Source organism: Salvelinus alpinus, chromosome 6, assembly GCF_045679555.1.
Source record: "Salvelinus alpinus chromosome 6, SLU_Salpinus.1, whole genome shotgun sequence".
In the NCBI taxonomy this organism is placed as follows: domain Eukaryota; kingdom Metazoa; phylum Chordata; class Actinopteri; order Salmoniformes; family Salmonidae; genus Salvelinus; species Salvelinus alpinus.
The window spans coordinates 69456327-69478595 of record NC_092091.1 but is presented as its reverse complement, the minus strand read 5'-3'; the positions used below and the strand labels follow the sequence as shown (position 1 = coordinate 69478595).

At 46.2% G+C, this 22269-nt stretch overlaps 1 protein-coding gene across 5 annotated transcripts in view; it reads right to left on the bottom strand.

Annotated features, from left to right (window-relative positions):
- Positions 1 to 752: 752 nt before the first annotated feature.
- Positions 753 to 22269, bottom strand: part of bnc2 (basonuclin zinc finger protein 2) — a 306633-nt gene continuing 285116 nt past the window's right edge. For 3 of the 5 annotated variants that reach the window (XM_071407641.1, XM_071407640.1, XM_071407642.1), the window contains 2 exons: positions 16963 to 19469; positions 753 to 6690 (listed from right to left, as the gene is read on the bottom strand). In XM_071407641.1, coding sequence (XP_071263742.1) covers positions 5850 to 6690; positions 16963 to 19469 — 3348 coding nt within the window. In that variant the 3' untranslated portion in view covers positions 753 to 5849. Of the gene's footprint in view, positions 6691 to 8027; positions 8102 to 11047; positions 11221 to 16962; positions 19470 to 22269 lie in introns of those variants that run through there. The other 2 variants (XM_071407644.1, XM_071407643.1) reach the window with 2 other exon arrangements.

Genomic DNA, 22269 nt, shown 5'->3' with positions numbered 1-22269 from the left:
AACCGAATGGCAAATGCATCCAACAAATTAGTAGTCACAAGCTTGATGTAGTCATTGCGTACTATGAACATGGGACCAAAAACAAAACTTTTGACTACTTGATTTATATGAATCTTTAGGGGTATCAAATAATGTTGACCCCTACCTTTTTGATAATTTTTCTTTGTTAAACAACATCTCTTTATCTGAACAATAGTATTATTATAAAATAATATAATTTCCAAATGTTTTGGACCATACAATATAGCTTAGCGTTTGAATTATTTATTGTATACAGTCGTCATTGCTCATCTTTATCAAGGGTGTCAATTTCAGACCCAACTGTATAATATTATTGTTGACAAGCACATTGCCCTTTTAAAGCACATCTCCATTCCACTCCACTGCTAATATGCTAACACCAGCAAATCCTAGGGCTGTGTTTTCAGTCCAGGACTAGGCCTAATAAGTGTCTGGGAAACTGGCCCCGAGTGCTCACACTGGTACATCTTTAAATGACTTCATTAATCTAATCGTCCACTAATTGGTCAAGATAGCCTTTTCCCCAATGATTTTTATCACAGCTTAATTAAAACAGGCCAGTAAAACCGCTGAAATCGTGTCTTGTCTGACCGGTTTGATTGACAGACTGTCCCTGTGCCTGTCGGTGTTAAACTCCAGCCACTCATAAGATGTCCTCCCTTTACCCCTAGAAAAAAAAACACAAACACACACACACACACACACAATAATAATCCCTTTCAAAGACGAGCAACGTGGCGTCAGATTGCCAGTGACTGATAAATCTTTAATATAAAAATTGTACAAGAATTCTGATACAAATTACAAGAGGTATTTGGACAAAATATGAATAAAATTCCATTTACATCCCAAAACCCATATGCATTTTATGCAAAAACCATAGACCGTTATGATACAGAAAAATACAAGGAAAGCAACAAAACAAAATCAATTAAGAAAGAGGACCTTTTTTCTCCTCCAGTCTGCTAATGGGAAAAACCTGTTTTAGGAGACATACAGTATTCATGAAGCTGCCAATGTCACCATTATGAAATCAAGAGTGATGCAAGCTTCCCCTGTTGTAGATGCTGCAGTTTACGGTGTGACTGTAGCAATGCTGCTATGCCAGGCAGTGAAAATAAGAGTTGATTGAGATGCAGGCCTCTGGTTGCAGAGCGGTAACATAGCTGTTTAGCACAAAGAGAACCAGACAGCTACACAAAAACATCACTGTGGAAAAGAAAATGTACACAAAGTCTTTTGAGCTTATTTATATATAAAAAGTAAGATTGGCATGTTGGTAAATAGTTTGGGGTGACTTGCTATAATGTTAAGGATTGTGAAATGTTCTTTTGTTAAATACAATATATGGGTAAAAAGCACATTTGATGCATTTCTGCATGTTTTTTATTTGTTCCAGGATCATTTACTGTAGAATTGCTGTTACCAAGTTCCGAGGGTAATGTTGGACCACAGCGTATCATCTGTAAAACCACCAATCTTGCCATGTGTCTTTTGAGCCTCACCACATGTATTTTTCAAGATGGATGACGTTAACCAGACAGCTCGCAAACATCCCCCTCCACTTACACTGGGTTAACGTCCTACCCTGCTCTCCACAGACTTAAACAAAGTGGACACGGGTATACCATCCATAACGGATCACTAGACAACCCCACCTGCTCCATTGTCATCTCTCTCCTTCCCTCTCTCCATCGCTCTCTCTTTCAGTGATGGTGTGTTGTGGGGAAACTGACATTTGGCAGTGAAATATTAATGAAATATTAAAGGCTCACTCCACTCAAGCTGGCCAGTGAGGGTTTTAAGAGGCCTTCTCCTCCTGGGGACCGAGCCAGGACAGTAATGGTCCCATCGGCCTGACCACTGGGCTCTGTCCTGGACCCTAGTGGGCTAAAGATGGACAGAAAGAGTTAGAAAGAGGAAGGGAGATTGAGGGGTCAGGCCCTCTCGAAGGAGAGAGGAGAAAATGTACTGTAATGTCTCCCGTGAAGGAGGAGAGGGAGAAGAGTGGAAAGGTCAGGGGGCTCCATTGCTTTCCAGACAGTCAAGAAGGTCGGCACGGCTTTCTCGCTCTCTCTGCTTCTCTCCATCTCTCCTGCCTTGTTAAGTGACTGCCGCAGGTCCCAGCCAGACCGCTTTCGTTCTCAGACCAGTCCCTCGGCTCTCCTTTCTCTCTCCCTATCCTCTAGTCTGGCTATTTTGTTCTGGACAGTCTTTTGCGTATCAGGGCAGTTTTCTCAGCTCATTTGCAAGCTCTCTCTAAAAGCCGTGGCATGCTGGCATGGCCATCGAGTAAGAGACAGAGGGGCTAGAGATGAGGAGTCAGTGTAAGGGAATTTAATCTCTCTCTGGCACACTAACATACACAGGTCACTGATTGAGCTCCCTGGCTGCTTGAGAGGTCTACAACATTGAATAGGACAAGAGGAATGTTTAAGAGTTTGGGTTCTGCTGTTTTTTTGTCATCAGATCAGGTTGTGAGGTTTAACCGGGCAGGCTAAGGTCACTGGCCACAGCAGCGTTAGTTAAGACTACTCTTAGCTTGTTACAGTCTCACGTTCCTCAATAGACGGATTGGCCTTCCCAAGCTTTCTCCCAGTTCTTTTATATCCACGGCATTCATCGTAAGCCATCGAACACTTTCAAAGAGCGGCTTCCGCACCTCTCTGATTCAGAGGGGTTGGGTTAAATGCGACACATTTCAGTTGAATACGTTCAGTTGGACAACTGACTAGGTTTCCCCTTTCCACCTTCTTTCTCAACTGCTCTCAGTGCAGTCCATTGAGGTCCAACTCAATGCTACATTCAACTGTTCTCCCTAATGAAACGCTAGCGTGCCCTGCAGTGACATGGCTGAAATGCTAACGTTGGACAGACTGCTTTATTACATAGAGTGATGGACTGTGGATGAGCTCGCTCTCTCTCTTTTTCCCTCTCTTTCTCTCTCTCTCCCCCTCTCTCTGCCTCGGGGTGTCCTTGTTTCCCACCCATCACCAGAGGTTAACAAGTCCTCTTGTTGCTGTCATCCCCATTGGCCTGTTAGCAGGAAGTGTGTGTGTGTGTGTGTGTGTGTGTGTGTGTGTGTGTGTGTGTGTGTGTGTGTGTGTGTGTGTGTGTGTGTGTGTGTGTGTGTGTGTGTGTGTGTGTGTGTGTGTGTGTGTGTGTGTGTGTGAGAAAGAGAGACAGCTGTCAGCAGGGTTCCTGGAGTGACACTTTTGTACTTCTCCGGCTGGGCCCGTGGCGGTAAGGTGCAGTACGGTGCGCTGAGCAAATGAGGCAGGCTGCGCCTCAGTGCCACTCCAGGGAGTAGCCGAAGGTTCCTGTACAAAGTTTTTCCTTCACCTGGGATAAACAGGCAATTACACATTCTTTTTCTACGGCGATGGCCGTCCAGTGAACTTAAGCGTACACTATTAGTCAGTGTCCCTATAGGACCCGGGGAGGGGGGTGAGTGGTGGGTTGAGGGGGAAGAGGAGGGGGGCGGGAGTGGTTTCTCTCAGGGAGGGAGAGAGAGCGAGGTGAAAGAGAGAGACCGGGAGACCGGTTTGGATCTCTGTCGGCGTCACAGTCCTGTCAGCAACATTCACGTCTGGCGGTGTAATGAAGTGACAAGTGAGTTATTAGACAGATCAGCGTCAGAAGGCCTCCAGGTAACGGTGGAACAGCACATTTTTAATGATACTCACTGTCATCCCTTCTTCCTCTCAAGTCAGCCCTGCACCTCCGCAACCCCTTTCACTCAGATCAGCTCTCTCTTCAGAGAGGAGAGGGGTGAAGACTGCTGCCAGTGTCGTGGAGGCTGGTTGAGAGAGAAGCTAAGTCTTAAGAGTTTACGCCAACGTGTCCATCAAAGGGTCGATCATGCCCATTGCAAAATAGTCATAAAAAAAAAAATGTCCACCACTTTCATGGATATAACGGGGGTTTGAATACTGTATACCACGTAACACTGCGTTTTTATCCCCTTAAGATAAGCACCAATCAAGAAAGAGGAGCGCTCAATTTTTTCACATCCATAGTAACACGACAGAAACACAATAATAACCATCAACTCAAGGGCACAGACTCAAAATGAAGACCGATCTGTCTTTCTTTTTTTCTTTTCTTGAAAAAAAAAAGGAATTCATATTGGACAAGACATCTGCATCAAGATAACATCACCCGCCAATAAATACCCCTCCCCCTGGCTACTTTGCCTAGTTATCTGACATATTTGTACCTTAAGATGTGTATGGAAACAAGGAAAATGGCTGCAAATAACTCCGAAAACAGCCAGGCAATGGCCAATCAGCAATGGAAATCAATACCGAAAAAATATAGCAAAAGGCTTAAGACTCAAGTGCATCATATCAATTTATGGGGTGTAAGTTAAAGTACAACTGTATGGGAGAAAAATATAGTTTTAAAAACCAATGCTTCTTTTTGTTTTGGTCACAGTTTAAGGACTATTTCTTTGTTTTATAATCAATGTGACATTCACAATACTTCTGATATGATGGCCATTTTTTGCATGGAAACGTGTATAAAATAATAGGACACTCAACCAACGCTTGTTTTAGGTCACAAATACCACATGCAGTAGAAAGATTAGCCTACTTCAACCTCTGTAGCTAAGTACTGTGATATTAGTCACACATTGGGTTTACACTCCTTGAAATGAAAATAACACAAACAAAATTCCTCAATACTTAAATCTTCTGCCTTCAAAAACAGCAGCTGTATTGTAGTCAGTCACGTTACTGTATCTGGTAGAGTAGAAATACTTAGACTTTTTCTGAATAGGATTATTTCAGTAAATGGGCCGGATGTTGGGTTTCATTCAGGACAAATATGGGTCTTTTGTTGTGAAATAGCGTTTTTGAAACTGAACACGTGCAAAAAAAAAAAAAAAAAAACTGCCACAAGTATGCTCGTCATTTCCCCTTGGCACTATGGCCGTCTATCAGACCCCAAACATCGCGGAAACCAACCATTGCAAAGTCCTCCTTGTAATAATATTACACATCCCGCTTGTATAGTTGCAAAGTGCGAAAAACTGAATTGGTATAGTAAACGCTATAAATGATAACAAAAACAAAAGAACAGAGAATGATATTGGTGTAGGAGCCAAAAAAAAGCATGCCGGCAACCTCCGCATATCTAACAAGTAGATACAACCAGTCACATGATCATTAGTTCTTCTCCTTCTCAGTTTAAAAATTGTTTTTTTAAACTAAAATAAATGAGTCAAGCTAGTAAAGATGCTACCTCTTTCTTGCCTACCTTAGCGCTGGAAGTATTGTACTGTAACATAAAAACAAAAAAGAGAAACAAAAAAATAGCTAACAACCATCAAATACAATTGTTTTACACCAATAGCCTCTTGGGACATATTATTTACAAATGAAGCAGTCATGCTCTTGTATGGGGTTTCCTTTAAAAGCTATCATTACACAAATACAACAAGAAGATTTATATTTTTTTCATTGTTATTATCATTTCTGCAGGCAACAGTCACAAATAAGAGTTTGAATAGATTCTTTGGAGATGGACAAAAACAAAGACATATGGGAAATAGGAAATGGGGTTTATGGGAAACCGGCAGGGCCAGTTTTTGGAATAAAGACACTTCAAGTGTCTCATCCTCGTTCTTCCAAAGAAGGAAAGGTCAAAAGTCACAACGCTTACTGTATATAGTCACTGGATCTCATCGAGGGGAAAGAGAACTGTGGTGCATGACGTCTAAGGGTGGTAAGGTGTAGTTCCTGGGGGTAAGAGCTCATGGTTTGGGGTGAGGAGGGAGTCGAGGAAGGGGGTAGAGTTGGCCAGACGGGGGCCAGGGGGTTGGGCTAGTCTACCATGGTGGTGAAGGGCACGTTGTTTTTGTGGAGGTTGGGGTTCTGAGAGTGGCGGTTGCGGCTGCGCACCGAGGAGAACATCATGTTGCAGCCGGCCACTTTGCACTTGTGCATCTCGCGCAGGTGCACAGTCTTGTAGTGCACGCGCAGGGTCCCTTTGTTGCTGTACACTTTGTGGCAGATGCTGCACAGGATCCCACCACTGCCACCGGTGGAAGACAGGATGGTCGGCGAGGAGGAGGGGTCGGTGCCGGTCAGACCTTCTTCCGATCTTCCTCCGACTCCTCCCTCGCCGACCTGGTCCCGCCGCCCCCCGGCCCCTGCCTGCCCCGGGGTATGCTGGGAGCAGTCCTCCCCGTCGCTGACCCCTCCCTCTTCCCCCTCCTCCTCCAGGTCGTCCAATAGGATGCCCTCATCGCTGCCCTCGTCCGACTGGCGTGATGAATGGACTGACCCGCTGGACTGAACGCTGGACGCGGTGCTCAGGTCCAGCACCATGTAGTCGTCTGGGGGGCCACCACGGTGGTAGAAGCCGTTGGTGTGGGGGTGGTGGAGGGGGTGGTGGTGGTGGTGATGGTTCAGGGGGTGGTGGTGGGGATAATCAGTGCCTGCCGGGGAGCTGGCGTCACGGTTCAGCCCTCCTCCCCCCAGGCTGGCGCCGCCAATGCCCGCCCCTGCCATGGCGTCCAGGCCCAAGTGGTGCCCGGCGTAGATCTTAGCCAGGAACTCGGCGCGCAGGTCCTTGGGCAGCGGCGTGAGTTGGGGGTCCAGGACAATGTCGTCCAGCTCTTTGGTAAGCAGTTTGCGATGCAGGTTGATGTTGGAGCTGTGCCTGGTGGAAAGACATAATGAAGGGGGAGGTAGAGAGAGATCGTTTTCATCAGAAAATGGCTAAACAAGTTGTCAAATGAAGCAAAATGGTGTTTCAGCGCTTTAAACAATGACTGGAGTGGTAACATTGTCAGATCTTTTTGCATTCCAAAACATGTGTTCTGTCTCGCCCAACACATGCACCTATGCTTGGAGTTCTAAGTATTTGAATGATATTGTATCAGTCACTACATTTTCAATAACCCTCCTCTCTTCCTGTCTTCTTCACTCACCCCCGACCTCACGCCAGACAAAAGAACTACTAAACGATTCACCTTGTTCTAGAACCTCTCCTCTCTCTTTACCTTACTTACTTAACCTATCAAGAGGAAGCTACGTTGAAATGGCTTCCAATGCCCTCCCTTTAGGTGAGAGAAACTCTACCCAGTCCTTCTCTTAGCGTTCCCCTAACTGGTCTAACGCGGTGTGGCGAGAGCATCCCGCCACGGTGTTTACCACAGTCAGCACGTCTAGCACAGCCCCGCTGCAAATCCAACAGACTCTGACTCAATTAAATACTCCACCATATTGAATGGGAGTTTATCAATTGATTGGAGCTGTGGTAATGCCATAATCGAGGGAAACTGGATAGCGTATTAGATCTCCGACAGCATTATCACACTGGCTCCCTATTGGAAGTGGCTTAGTCAGGCCCCCCTTTTTAAACATATGATCCCCATGTATCCCCTTCGCTTTAAGAAATAAAAATGGCCGCTTTTTCACACACAGAGCAGTAGTATCTCATAACGCATAGCCACCGCCATCGAATCCCAACAAGGAAGTGTAAGCCTGGATCTGGTGTCGTGCTAAAGCTTGCTAGAGCTAAAGGGTATTGTTTGTGCGGTGTAGCAGTCTGCGTTGCAAAGCCATGCCAAAAGATGTGAGGTAAAATGTGTTTTGACAGCTCAAATTCAATGCTTCTTCCCTCCAATTCCACAGTTGCCATTTCAGACTGGGAGGGATGCAGGCTCCACCACAGCAAATGTCACAATAAAATGGACAAGGAAAAGTAAACATAAGTGAGTAATAACTGATATGGAAGTGGCACAGTATACACATCCCACTGTCCACAATACAACATGTTAGGGGACTTTTCAAATGAAATCAAGACTTTTAAAGTGAAATTAAACAAAAGTAAGCAATGACTAAGGGATATCAAGCAGTGCTTTTAAATGTGATGGGGTTTCATGCAAGGCAAGGGGCACGGTGGAGGGTGTGACAAACTAAAAAACTAAAAACAGACGTCCTTGGCAGGACAGGACGAGGGCAAATGGATTCACAATGTATAGTAGAGCTTACCAGCAGTGCCATGGTTGATGCAGTCAAAAAGGGTCCCTTGCCTTTAATTATTTAGTTCCCTATCGGACATTCTCCTGCAAGAGGGTAAAAATAGTATACATTCATTGGAATGGAGGGACCCTTTCTTTCTGTGTTACAAGAGGAAGCAAACAGGAGCACCGTCCACTTGAGCATTGTCAGCATCGAGGAGCGGGGAGAATCGATTGGCCGTGGTTGTCACTGCCCCGTGTGTGCCTGTGCGCGCAAGCTTGTGTGTGAGAGAATATACAATACATCCATGTTCTGAGACTTATGAACATTCTTAGCTCTCTTCTTTTAACCTATGATAACAGTCTGATACACAGATGGTGTTATCTTGTGGTCCAAATAGTCATGACTAATTGTCTCTCCTAATGTATCCCTGTGTAGATGGAGAAATGACTGTTTCCACGACCAATAAACAAACAATTGGGTCTAGACAGACTGTCAGAAAATATTTTTCAATTTGATTGGTTTGTTGATTGTTTTTAGTGGGGATGCCAACAGGCTATGGCATTAGTTGATGGATTGGGCCGTATGCTGTTGATGATGCTCAGGTAGGCGGGTCCTTTGCAACATGTCTCCACCCCTAAAACCACACACCCCACACTGCTCATAAGCTCTAGTCTGCCATGGCTCCCTGACTGATGAGGTTAAAACACATGCTAAAGTGCCATGCAGTAAGTACCCTGAATTACTGCAGTATTACTAAGTACTACTGCATCAGCCATATGTCATTACTGTGATATCAGCATTTATACTAGATCACAACTGAATAACTAACACACAACCCATCTACATTCTGCATTTATATGTCCCTTCTGGTCCTTATACTGTCATTCACAAAGACCACATACTGACCCGGAGAAAACAAAGACCACATGAAAACAAAGACCACATGAAAAAAAGATGTGTTGAGTAATCAAACAATTAGTGATTACTGTTTAAAATAAATAAATAGATTGTTCATCTGCATCTTTGGAACAATTCAAGCATGTGGAATATGGTGTGAATAATGGCTGCTTGAATAGACTTTGCGGAGGAATTCACCTGCACCGGTGATAGATGCATCTCTAAACATATTCACTGGAAGTGTGTCAGTCTGCAGTTATATTCTTGGGGTTAGATTTTCCTCATTTAGAGGCCATACACAGATTCCTTCATTTATCAGATTTAGCCTCTCTGCCCCCATCTCCCTGTCTCCATCACTCTGCCACCACTATTTCACTCCCCTTCTTCCCCATTCCTCTACGCCCCAAACCAAACTCCTCCGTTCCCGCACTCCCTTCTCCACCTCTCCCTCCCTGATGACCAGTAATGTGGCAGGAAAACCAAATTGACAGTCTCATCTTCGTCCAAAGACGGGGGAGGCCTCTTGAGAGGCCATTTTGTTTGTGCAGAGTAGGAGGAGACGCAGAGAAAGGGGCTAGCTAGCTAACGTGCCTGTCCCAGCCAACGTTAATCATCTTTAGGCTCCCGTCTCTCCTCCAATGGCCCTGTCCTTCCCTCTGTACCGGGTGTGTGTGTGTGTGTGAGTGTGTCTGCACTGTCTAAATGAGTCGTAATGAGCAAAGTGAAGTCATATTAAACTGATGCTGATGGTTCTTTGCTTCTGCTGTCATGTGGGGTTGCTATGTGATGAGGTTTGGAGTGGAGAGGTGGGAGGATGATCGAGGGGTTGGGTAACACATTCATCATTGTCTGTCTTTATTCTCTACTAGCTATACTAGCTGGAGAAACTTGATAAAAAAGTTCATAAAAGGAATATTCCTCTCAGGGGTTGGTTACACAGACTCCACAGACACACCATAGAGGTTTAGATAGAAGGCTAAGTTACAGATCACATCAACAAAGCCCTGTCATTATATTAGCCTACAATTACTTACAGAATGTGAAATATTTACGACGCTTATTGTTCCAAAGGAAAGCCTTCCACAAAACCCAAATGTATCAAAGATAAGTTAACATAAAAGTCCCCTTTCATAGTATAATGTCATTAACATACTGTTCATCAGTAGATATTTTGTATTTTGAACTCGGGATCTGTGGCTAAATTAAATAACACAGTCTCTCTATAAATGATCAGGCCTTTGTTAAAGCATGGCAAATCAAGAGACTGCAGCTTCACTGAAGTTCTACCAGAGACTGGGCCCACATGGCTTGAAGGGAGCAGGGGAGAGAGAGGGGGAGGAGGAGGAGGAGAGAGAGGGGGAGGAGGAGGAGAGAGAGAGAGAGGGAGGAGGAGGAGGAGAGAGAGGAGGAGGAGGAGGAGAGAGAGAGAGGAGGAGGAGAGGGAGGGAGGGGAGAGAGAGGGGCAGGAGGACGAGAGAGAGAGTGGCTCTGAAACGTAATTAACCTTCACTCTCTGCATCCCTCCATCCGTGTGACGAGGGGCCGCCGCACACTAGTGCATCATGGGAAATAAGTGGGGGAAAGCACCTGGTGACAGAGTCCTCCGATGGAGGGATGAAAATGAATAAAACAAGGAAGAGTCTTAATATAAACATGTAGAAAAAGAGAGAGGGAGGCCTTGTCGTTGATTTAGGAAAATATGATTAACGAGGATAATAAGGCCGATGATTACTGGTCGGCACGCCTTTCAGACGTTAATCATACTACCGCTGCTGCCACCGCTGTGTGTGTGTGCGCCGCCCTCCACAATAAATATGCAATCATTTACCTCTGAGCTGAGCGCCTGGTGGCCAGGGGGCTGAAGGGAAACACTGTTACTGTACTGATGTGCAACTAGCAGCTAGATGTTAGAGGACAGTGTGTGTGTGTGTGTGTGTGTGTGGGTGTGTGTGTGTGTGTGTGTAAAACAGCAGTGTGCTATGTTGTTTTTCCTGTTAGTTAACCACGCCATTGATCTGTATCTTTACATCTACGTCACCATGTAGGTACAAAATGCCCCCCCCCCCCCTCTATTCAAACGCTTGTGACACTATTGTCATTCCCCATTGTCTTCTTGTTGTTTCCCTCAAATATTAATATGATACCGTAGATCTAATGTTCTTATACCCTCCCCTCTAATTGACTCTGACATCGGGGCGTTTGTTTGATGCGCCTACCTACGTTCCTCTGGGGTGTCACTCCACTGTAGAGAAATAATTGACTAATGGGATATGCTGAGGTACCTGGACAACCTCCTGTTGTTGGTATAGACGTCAACATCTCGCTGTGAGGAGAGAGAGGAGAGGTGGTGGGGGAGAGGAGGAAGCTGGTTATTAGCACTGCATATTACAGACCTGGATCTTGCATACATTATCTGGTTGGAAACAAATGTCTGGGTGTCCCAGCAGATTTAGGCTCAGATACTGTTTCTGTTGTTAGAGAAATTTTACATTCTAGTGCTCAAATAGGGATGAAGAGAAGGCATACGGTTTGGTTTACTGAGATTAAATATCATTATTCTGTGATATAATGACTAGATTATTATAGATTACAGGTTATATTGCATTAAATGTATTTAATTAATCATACAGTTACTTATCAGATTATTTGAAATATTATTTGAATTTGTGCTAAAATATAATAATGATTGGTTTCATAGTATCAGAAATAATATGTTATTAGCTGTGGAATTTGTAACATTTTGTAGTGAATCTTATGAATAATGTAATTTGAAACTACTCAAACTTTATGTAGCAGCAAACCAATGTCTGAGGCGTTGTGGTTTCCCAATCCTTCCTCCACAATAATATTATCAGAGCGGAAAGTCCTTATGAAAACGACCAAATTATTTTCCCATGTTACAACTACAATTACACTGCAGCATGCATTATGTAGTTAAGGGATTACCCAGGGACACATCTGATTGGTGTTCGGCCAGAGCCCTGACTATAGCTTCAATAACCCACAATTCCTTTGGCCCCGCGATACCCCTCTGTTGTTACGCTTCTCTCCTTATTCCATAGGAGCGGCAGGCTCAGTAATACATCCCATATGCTACCAGGAATTTATGCGCCACACAAAAGATCCGTCCCGAATGGCACCCTATTTCCCATATAGTGCACTACTTTTGGGGTTCAGATCACAAGTAGAGCACTATATAGGGAATAGGTTGCCATTTGGGACACACTCAAAGTATGGAAACAATAGTGTACTTAGGTGTAACTCACCCACATCTTGGTCTAAAACCGTCTTCCTTCTAAGATCCATATGTTCACAGCAGTGATTGTCCTCTCTTCCTGCTACACACCTATCTATTCATCAGGGCCTTATGTTAAAGCGCTTCTGGAATTTATACGCTTGTGTTTCTGGTAATCGAGTCAAACTGTCACACGCACATCACTAGGGCAAGATTCCACAGTCACTGTGACACCGTGTCTGTGAGCGTGGGTTGAGGTTCATGCGTCACTATAAGCCTGTGGAAGACATTTGGGTTCATCTTTGAGCCAAGATGGAAGACGAAACACAGTCTAATTTGACCTCGCTCCCTCACAGTTGCACCTCTCTATACTACAGCACCCACTGCCTCTTGGAAACCAAATCCTTTACTGTGAGTGAGTCAGAGGATCCTAACTAGTGCTGTTCTTCACTGATTCGTTTTTCCCACCACTGTCATCCCCTCCTCGTTTAGTGCCGGAGTTAAGTGTTTTTTTAAAGGCCATTACGGGGTCGCCGCGGCAGATGCTAATACAAGTGGGGAGCGCTAATGTCGGAGAGCGCCCAATAAAAAAGATGGACGGCTAAATTATATAGTTGGGAGACAAGCTGGGGCAGTGGTCGGGAAGGATGACGGGAGGGGGAGGGCTCTGATTCATAGTTCTACCTTGACTTCCACTAAATAAGGAAGTAGGCCGCTGAATTAGGCCTCCTCATTGGTCAGTTTGGCCATGTGTGTCCAGCTCCTGAGCAGGTATTGGTCGGCTTACTCGCCACTCATTCAGAAATGTCTGAAGTGAGTCGCTGGGATGCCTCGATACCATTGGCGTTTCTGTCATGGTAATTTAGTATCTAAACATTTGTTGAGATGTCTGTTCGCTGTGGGGAGGCTGTTATTTGGATCGTAATCAAACCATAAGGTCAGGACTATTTGTTTAATATCATATTTTATTTTTGTGCAATAAAGAGACTAATTAAAAATACTGTGTACATTACAATGAATCAGTGACTCTCTGTAAGACTATATGCATCTGTAGGAACGCATCAGCTTTTGAGTATGTGTGAGTTTATACGTGCACAAGCATGTGTCTGTGTGTTTGTGTGTGGTTATGCGAGACAGCAGGCCTCTCGTGCCCCGGGCGCTCCCTGTCCCTAAAGCCTCGTCAAAGAGGGTAACGAACTAACGTATCATCCGCGGCTGCGTCAAACACACGCATCGGCACGGCAACGCATCCTTTAATAACACTTCCTGTCATCTTCCTGCTGTCGGCACCAGCTGCGTCAGGTGAGCGGCATGATTTCACCTTCTCTTCTCCGCTAACGCTATTTTACCTGTCTCTTCTCCTCCATCCCCCCCTCTCTTTTCCGCTAACACTATAACCCATCTCCTCTCTTTTTTTCCTCTCATCCACCTACTCCATCCCCTCCCTCTATCCCTGCCTCCATCCCTCCCTCCCTGAACAAGTCCCAGAGTCACCTGCTCTATTTACTTGGTGCTAATGAACAAACAGGAACAGAATGAACAGATGCCACTGAAACAAGGAACTTAATAAAGGCCCCGGGTGGAGAGGGGAGGCGGGTGGAGGGTTGCTGTTGAGACAAAACAACTCTGAGAAAAACTAGAGAAAAAACTCCTCAGAGAAGCAAATTAGATTAGGAGGGGGAGAAAACACACTCGCTCTTTATCTAAATAAAAAGTGTCACTTGTCACCCCGGTGTGCTCTAACACGACAAAACATGTTTTTATCTCTCTTTCTCCAGAGGAGCTGGTTGAGTGAGGCTTCCCCTCTTCTAGAGCTCTAGAATGTGGCATATGTCATTATACTGGGAGCAGAGGCATGCTCTGACTGTGTGTGTGTGTGTGTGTGTGTGTGTGTGTGTGTGTGTGTGTGTGTGTGTGTGTGTGTGTGTGTGTGTGTGTGTGTGTGTGTGTGTGTGTGTGTGTGTGTGTGTGTGTGTGTGTGCGCACGTGTGTGCACGTGTGTGTGTGTGGGGCTCTGCTAAAGCGATAAAGAGATGCATTTGTTACACTTGAAGTCATGTCTATTTTCGAGGGGCGTTGGGGAGGAGATGAATTTACATTTCCTTTCAAGGGCCCTTTTTCCACCGACACCCCACTGTGAAGACAGACTGGACCGTTCAGTCAAATGGACATGCTTGTTTACACGGTGGTCAGGGGAATAGACCTGGCAATGTCACACACAAGGCCTTTACTTCAGTTTTTTTTATGATGCTAATAACAATGCTAATGAGTCACTATCGATGCTATCATGGGGTCGTTGTTGAGAGTTTTAATTCCCTAAATTACCCTAAAATCCGGACACATTTGGTAGGCTATTTTCAAACCACTCTTAGGCCAGTCAAAGTCTAACGTCAAACACCCCCTCATACAAAAAAACTAAACAATTGTTAGCAATTCCTTGGAGAGCTAAATGCTAGTTGCTAGCCCAGGGCACTCTGATGTTGTGTAGCCTCAGCATGTGTTGTGTTCTGGCGTCAACCTGCTGCTAGCTTTAGTGGTGGGTGTATTCTGGGAGGGTGTGTGTGGATAGGGTGGATGTGCGAACAAGCCCAGGTAGGTAAAGCGTGGCTAGCCTCACCTCCTGGAGCAGGGCGCTAATACATGCAGTGGCTTGACAGACCGCTGTCTACGTTAATGTATGCTACCTCACCTGTCAGTGACGAGGTGAGTGAGGGGAGGTAAACAGGGGTATATCTCAGAGTGGAAGATTGTGTGTGTGTTCTGGCGATGACACCCTACTTCTCTGAACTTTGACATGACAGTCAACAGATGCCACTGTATACCTGTTAAATTACAAGTGTATCTCTGCTAATGGTGCGTTTCACTTAACATATGGTAGGTGACGCCTTAATCATTTCACTCCATCTAAGTAAGAAAAAAGGAGACTTCACTGCAGTTGAGTAGCTCATCAAGAAAACTCATCTACGGTCCTAAACTTCCCCGTTACTAATTCCACAATTACTGATATGATGAAATATCAAATAAAATGATACATGCACCATACATCCACAACATTGTCAATGTTTCTAAATACATCATGTAATGTCAAAATGAAAGGACAAAACATATGTAATGAACCTACCTGTAACGAATGCCTGAATTGTTAGTATTTTTTATATATATACACACACAGTACCAGTCAAGTTTGGACACACCTACTAATTCAAGGGTTTTATTTTTACTATTTTCTACATTGTAGAATAATAGTGAAGACATCAAAACTATGATATAACACATGGATTCATGTAGTAACCAACAAAGTGTTAAACAAATCAAAATATATTTTATATTTATATATATATATATACACACTACCGTTCAAAAGTTTGGGGTCCTTGTTTTTGAAAGAAAAGCAAAAAAATGTGTCCACTAAAATAACATAAAATTGATCAGAAATACAGTGTAGACATTATTAATGTTGTAAATGACTATTGTAGCTGGAAATGGCCGATTTTATTTTTATGCAATATCTACATAGGCGTACAGAGGCACATTATCAGTAACCATCACTTCTGTGTTCCAATGGCACGTTGTGTTAGCTAATCCAAGTTTATAATTTTAAAAGGCTAATTGATCATTAGAAAACACTTTTGCAGTTATGTTAGCACAGCTGAAAACTGTTGTTCTGATTTAAAGAAGTAATACAACCGGCCTTCTTTAGACTAGTTGAGTATCTGAAACATCAGCATTTGTGGGTTCGATTACAGGCTCAAAATGGCCAGAAACAAAGACATTCTTCTGAGAAATGAAGACTATTCCATGCGAGAAATTGACAAGAAACTGAAGATCTCGTACAACGCTGTGTACTACTCCCTTCACAGAACAGCGCTAACTGGCTCTAACCAGAATAGAAAGAGGAGTGGGAGGCCCCGGTGCACAACTGAGCAAGAGGACAAGTACATTAGAGTGTCTGGTTTGAGAAACAGACGCCTCACAAGTCCTCACCTGGCAGACAGGGATGCAAAGCAAAAGCCATATCTCAGACTGGCCAATAAAAAGAAAAGATTAAGATGGGCAAAAGAACACAGACGCTGGACAGAGGAACTCTGCCTAGAAGGCCAGCATCCTGGAGTTGCCTCTTCACTGTTGACATTGAGACTGGTGTTTTGCGGGTACTATTTAATGAAGCTGCCAGTTGAGGACTTGGGAGGCATCTGCTTCTCAAACTAGAACCTCCTAAATACTTGTCCTCTTGCTCAGTTGTGCACCGGGGCCTCCCACTCCTCTTTCTATTCTGGTTAGCGCCAGTTTGCGCTGTTGTGTGAAGGGAGTTGTACAAGATCTTCAGTTTCTTGGCAATTCCTCGCATAGAATAGCCTTAATTTCTCAGAACAAGATTAGACTGACGAGTTTCAGAAGAAAGGTCTTTGTTTCTGGTCATTTTGAGCCTGTAATTGAACCCACAAATGATGATGTTCCAGATACTCAACTAGTGGCCCCAAACTAACAAACTAACAGTAGTGTGTATAGATAGATATATATATATATATATATATATATGTTGTATTGTTTGTATATCGTTGTATTGTTTGTATCTCAAATTCTTGTTTAGTTACTTGTCGTGTTTTTTGTGGACCCCAGGAGAATAGCTGCTGCCTCCGCAAAAGCTAATGGGTTTCCAAGTACACAAATTAATTAATAACACCAGTTGTATCATAATATTAATTCATACTCTACTGATATTTAAATAATTAGTCAGAAAAATTGAGGCAGTCAAATTAAGAACCAATTGTAAGCCAAGAAAAAAGACACTGTTAGTGTGTATATGTGTGTGTGTTGTACGACACTCACCTGTCTCTGCTCCGTCGGGAGGGGAAGGCGGCGTTGCAGCCGGACACGGTGCACACGTGCATCTCTTTGAGGTGCACGTTCTTGTAGTGCAGTTTGACGCTGTAGGAGCTCTTGAAGCTCTTCTTGCACACGTAGCAGATCTTGGGGTCGTTGGAGTTGGGGCTGGTGCACAGTTCTCCCTCGGGGGAGTGCGAGGAGGGGAACTTGGGCGGGCTGGCGCCGTAGCTCATGGAGGAGATGAAGCTCTCGTGCAGGGCGGCCATGCTGGCGGCGGCGGCTGCGGCGGCCGCCATGCCCCCATTGTAGAGGCCGTACTGGCTCATGCAGAACATGTCGTAGGTGGGGTCGTTGAGCTCCTCCTTAATCTTGATGGTGGGCTGGTGGGGCGAGGGTGAGGAGCGGCTCTTGGGGTCTTCCATCTCCTTCCTCAGCTGCACCTCCTCATCTCTGGCCTCCTGGTCCTCCTGGTCCTTTTCCAGGTTGTTGCCTCCTCCCACTCTGGAGCTCCTGGAGGAGTTGAGCCTCAGCCTCTGGTGCTGCTCCTCCACCTCCATCATCTCCTCGCGGTAGAACATCTTGGAGTCCGAAGTCTCCGAATCGTTCTCAAAGTCTCTCTCGTGGTCCTGGTCCTCAGAGGTGAAGCTGTCCATGCAGCGGAGCTCACCGCCTGGGCCTCCTCTCTCGCCCCTGCCACCCTCTCCACCGGGTCCCTCTCCCCGGCAGTCGTCCTGGTCGTGCCTCATCAGGTGTCCCCTCATCAGGCCTGGGCTCATCTCATCCTGGGAGGGGGACTGGTGCCCGCTGCCGCCGCTGTGGTGGCCGTTGTTGTTCCCTCCGCTGCTGTTGTTGTTGTTGTTGTTGCGGTTTCCGTTGATGTTGTTGTGGTGGAGGTGGGAGGAGGGGTGGTGATGGTGGTGGTGGTGACAGCTGTCGTCATCATCGTCATCTTTGTCCTCATCGTACTCGTCTGCAACGTCAATCACCTCCTTCTCGATTTTCACCGGCATGCTGGACTTACGGGGCTTCTTCTTGGGGGTGGGGTCCGTGTTGGTGGCAGCAGCTGGATCCTGCTGGGGGATACTGGGGGTGGGCAGCCTGTGGTGGGACATTAGCCCACCTTCAGAGGACATATTGTGGGCGTTGTGGGAGGCTGCGGCCGCGGCGGCAGCCAGGAGCTGATGTTGCTGGTCCATCAGAGAGGTGCTGTTGGTGGTGGAGGGCAGGATGGGGCTGGTGGGCAGTGACACTGGAGGACTGACCAGGTGCTGTGGGGACAGCAGCGTACGGTAGAAAGGGGGCACCGGCTGGATGGGATGCACCGACTTCAGGGAGGGGAAGACCAGTGGGCTCTGCAGGGGTGACTGGAGCATGGGGTCCAGGGGCGGGGTGGCGAAGCCCAGAGGCGGCCGTCCGGGGCTGGTGAGGGTGAAGCCGCTCTTGGCGCTGGAGATGACGGGCGTGCCGGGGCCCGACCCACGGATGAGGTCCTTGTCGCGGTTGTTCCTCAGCATGGGCATGTGCAGGCGTGGGTTGGGGTTGGCGCTGTGGCGGTTGCGGCTGCGCAGCGAGCTGAATACCATGTTGCAGCCCTCGATGGTGCAGCGGTGCTTGATCTTGAGGTGCACGGCGTTGTAGTGGATCTTCAGCGTACCTTTGTCGTAGAAGGTCTTGCCGCACGAGTTGCAGCACACGCGGCCCTTGCGTGAGGTGGCTCCCATGCGGCGCATGCGGTGCATCTTAGAGGAGAAGGATGAGTGGGTGATGCTCTTGGACTGCTCGCTCTTCACAAAGTGGTGGTGGGCCTGGTGGTCGTTGAGTGAGTTGGACCTAGGCCGTGGGGTCCCGGGTTGCCCCTGGCCTTGCTGCTGCTGGCCTTGCTGCTGTTGTTCCGTCTGCTGCTGGGACGGCTGGCTGGAAGGAGTGGGCGAGATGGGTGATGCCCGGTTGTTGGGCTCCTGTTTGGGCTCGATGGCGTTGTTCATGCCCCCCAGGGCTCCGATGCGGCTGGGGCTCTGACCGCTGCTGCGGAAAGGGCTGAGGGATACTTCGGACTCGCTGCTCTCCACCGGCTCGCCCTGGTTGGGTAGGCTGGCCTCGCGGTCCCGGTCGTGGAGGACCCGGAGGCCCGACTGCTCCAGCGCCAGGCCATTGGGGGGCAGGCCCAGCATGGGGGCCGACACAGGGTTGATGTACTGGAACGGCAGCAGGAAGGCCAGACTGTTAGGGATGTTCTCAAAGTGATGGATGCTGGACGGGCTGCTGGTCTCCATGTGGTTGAGGAGGCCTGGGCTTCGGCCGCGTCCCGTGCTGTTGCTCTCGATGAACGTCCGGATGCCTGAGTCGGTCTTGGAGGAGGGCACGGTGACCGCCTGACCCTCCTTCTCCTGGATGGCCATCAGCTCCACGATGGACTTGGTCTCTCCGAAACGAAGGAACTGCTGCAGGGTGATGATCTCCTCTTCCCGAGACATAATGGACCAGCGGTCCAGCACCTTGCCCGCAACATCCTAGAGGCCCAATGGAAAGACAAGAGAGAATAGACAAAACACACAAAGGTTATTGATTGTGCATAATCACTGTGGTCGGTCTGAGGTGAGAGGGAGCGGGGAGGAAGGGAGTAGGGAAGTGGTGTTGTTATCGGCTCATGAAATTCAGAGGCCCCTGAAGCGACAAGTAAAGATTGATAATAGAGCTCTGATAATAACCATCCTCCTCTTCCCTGTCCCTCTTTCCCTTCCTCCTTTCTCTCCTTCCTTCTTTACCTTTCATCAGCTATGCATACACAGTCATTAGGCACACAGCGAGAGGAACAGGCAGAGTTTAATAAAGTCTAAAAGCAAACAAATGGAGACCGCTGGGGCCGGTGGGGCTGGTGGGCTATTAGTGGGTACCTGTGAATTCTAACCAATTCTGGGGACGTTGATCTATTCGCTGTGAGACTGTTTAACAAAAACAGCCCGTGAAAGATGTGAACTCTCGCTGAGAGTCCCTCAGAACAGTGCACGGCACGCAGCTCCGCTATGTTTACTGCCGCGATGACAGCCGGGGAGAGAAAAGGCTGCTAAAAGAAATAATGGATTAATTAGCGCGAGCCACTAATCGTACCTTGCTACTTGGCAGCCATTTTTCGTAGTTTGTTCATTACATTCCCTCAGAGATAAGAGTCAAGTAAAATGGAGTTAGGAATATCAGTCTGTGGGGGGTTAAATCAACTTGGACATTAAAATAATAACACCTATGTTCATTTGTCTTTGGAGGTGACACCGATCTGGCATCACGTTCATTAAGAACAGACCTGGGGTCAGTCTTTACTCTGCTTTATGTTAATGAGGTTTACGGGATGCATATCTCCCATCAGATTCAATACTAATGAAGCAGCCATACTTTACCAGTGTGACCGTGTCAAGAGGAAAACGCATGTGCTTGCATTTACACTGCCTATGGAGAGAAGGCGGGAGGGAGCGGGAAATGTAATCAAGTAAATGTTGACAGGACATATTTTACATCGGCCTTGGTGTTTCCCAACCCTGTGCTTGTGGAGCCCTGTGGAAGCGTGGGAAACAAAGTTTCCATCCTGGGAGAACAGAATGACTCCGATGGGAGAGCTCTAAGCATTATTCCAAGAGGAGCACTTTCCTTGGCGGCCGTCTCTTTTGGAGATGGTGCTATTAACCACAGAAAAATAAAACGCCTCGAGTTTTGAACAAACATGCGCGTCAATTGCCAAACGTCGAGACATGGCAATGGATTCTGGGAAAGGAATCTTGGCAAGACCTGAACCTGAACTGAAGGGGTTTGCGGTCGGGCTCAGAGCTTTGATACACAGAATACTGACCCAGTTCTGTTGTCTCTCACTCTGAACCCACTGGTGCTCTGACTGTGTACTGGGAGGGTGGAACCCAGCAAATCACTAACAGAGATTGACACATCCTGTCAACTAAACAATGTATTTGAATGACAGACTTTAGTATGACTACAGGTGTTAGTATGAGATTCAACATTAGTGCTAATAAATTATCTAGACATTTTATTCAAACTTAAGTCCGACATTGCTTGTTCACACGGGGGAAAAATGGGGCTGTGTGCACTACAGAGCTGCTACTTTGTCAATGGTGTGAGAGTGTGTGTGCATATATGCATGAGTGTGTGTGTGTGTTTATTATATGAGTGGTGGGGATAAACACTACAGTTTACTCTGCATGGTCCTGTGGGACCTCTGCAGCCCAGTCAAGTGTGACTTCAAGGGAACGACGTAGTGCAACCACAACAATTAGAAGCATCGCTAGGGTACTGTTCCCCGTTCACACCCTGCTCCTTCTCTCCTGCCTGGCAGAATCTATCAGAGATACAACACTGGAATCTAAAAGGGTGTAAAAATACAACATCACAAAGGGCCTTAAAGGGAAAAACACAAGATAAATGTTTAACAAGACAGAGGGAGAGAGAGAATGGAAAAGGAAGTGTGTGTGTGTGTTCATGTGTGTCTGCATGCGTGTGTGTGTGTGTGTGAGTGAGGGGGGGTAGATAGAGAGTGGTTGCACATCATGCCCTGAGACATAGAAGACAAATGAATCCTTGGGAGACTGAACATCAATAGTAACTGGGGTTATTTGTTGTTAAATATACATTAAAAAAACATTTTACACTTTCATTCTGTGTGTGTGAGTTTTTCGCCTGGAGGTATATGACTTTAAATTGTAGCCTGGGCACTATTATTTCATAGCTGCATGGCCGTTGGGGCATGTGGATTTCCATCGGATTCCATTGAAAAAAGTTCAATTAGAAAGTGTATAATTAGGCAGAAAGATAAGAAATGGAGAGAATTGCTCAGAAATAGTCACTCTGAAATGTACAACGAGTCATAGAATAAGGGTCACATACGTTAATACACTGACAAGTACACAACAGGCACGTACGCACAAGGGACACAAACTCACCAAATGATTGGTACAGAATGGAATAGCTATGACACATTCCAATATACGTGGTACTATTTTGGATCTGTTTACTGTTACAAAGTGACACTAATGAAATACAATACAGCAAATTTTGTCAGAGGTAGGTTATGGATTAGAAGATGCCCAATAAAAAGGTAGGCCTACACTGCGCAGATTAATCAACAATAAATGTTCCTCACTTACCCTAACCCCTGAGGAGAGAGTCAGCCATCGCTGGTTCAAAGGTTCAAAGGTCACGCCACCACTTGGCAGTCCTAGTCTCTTTAAAAACCCACCACACGCAATTTATCCTTGTGCTTTTCAGAACACTGTCCGGACACAGACAAGTAGGGCTTATGTTCTTATCATA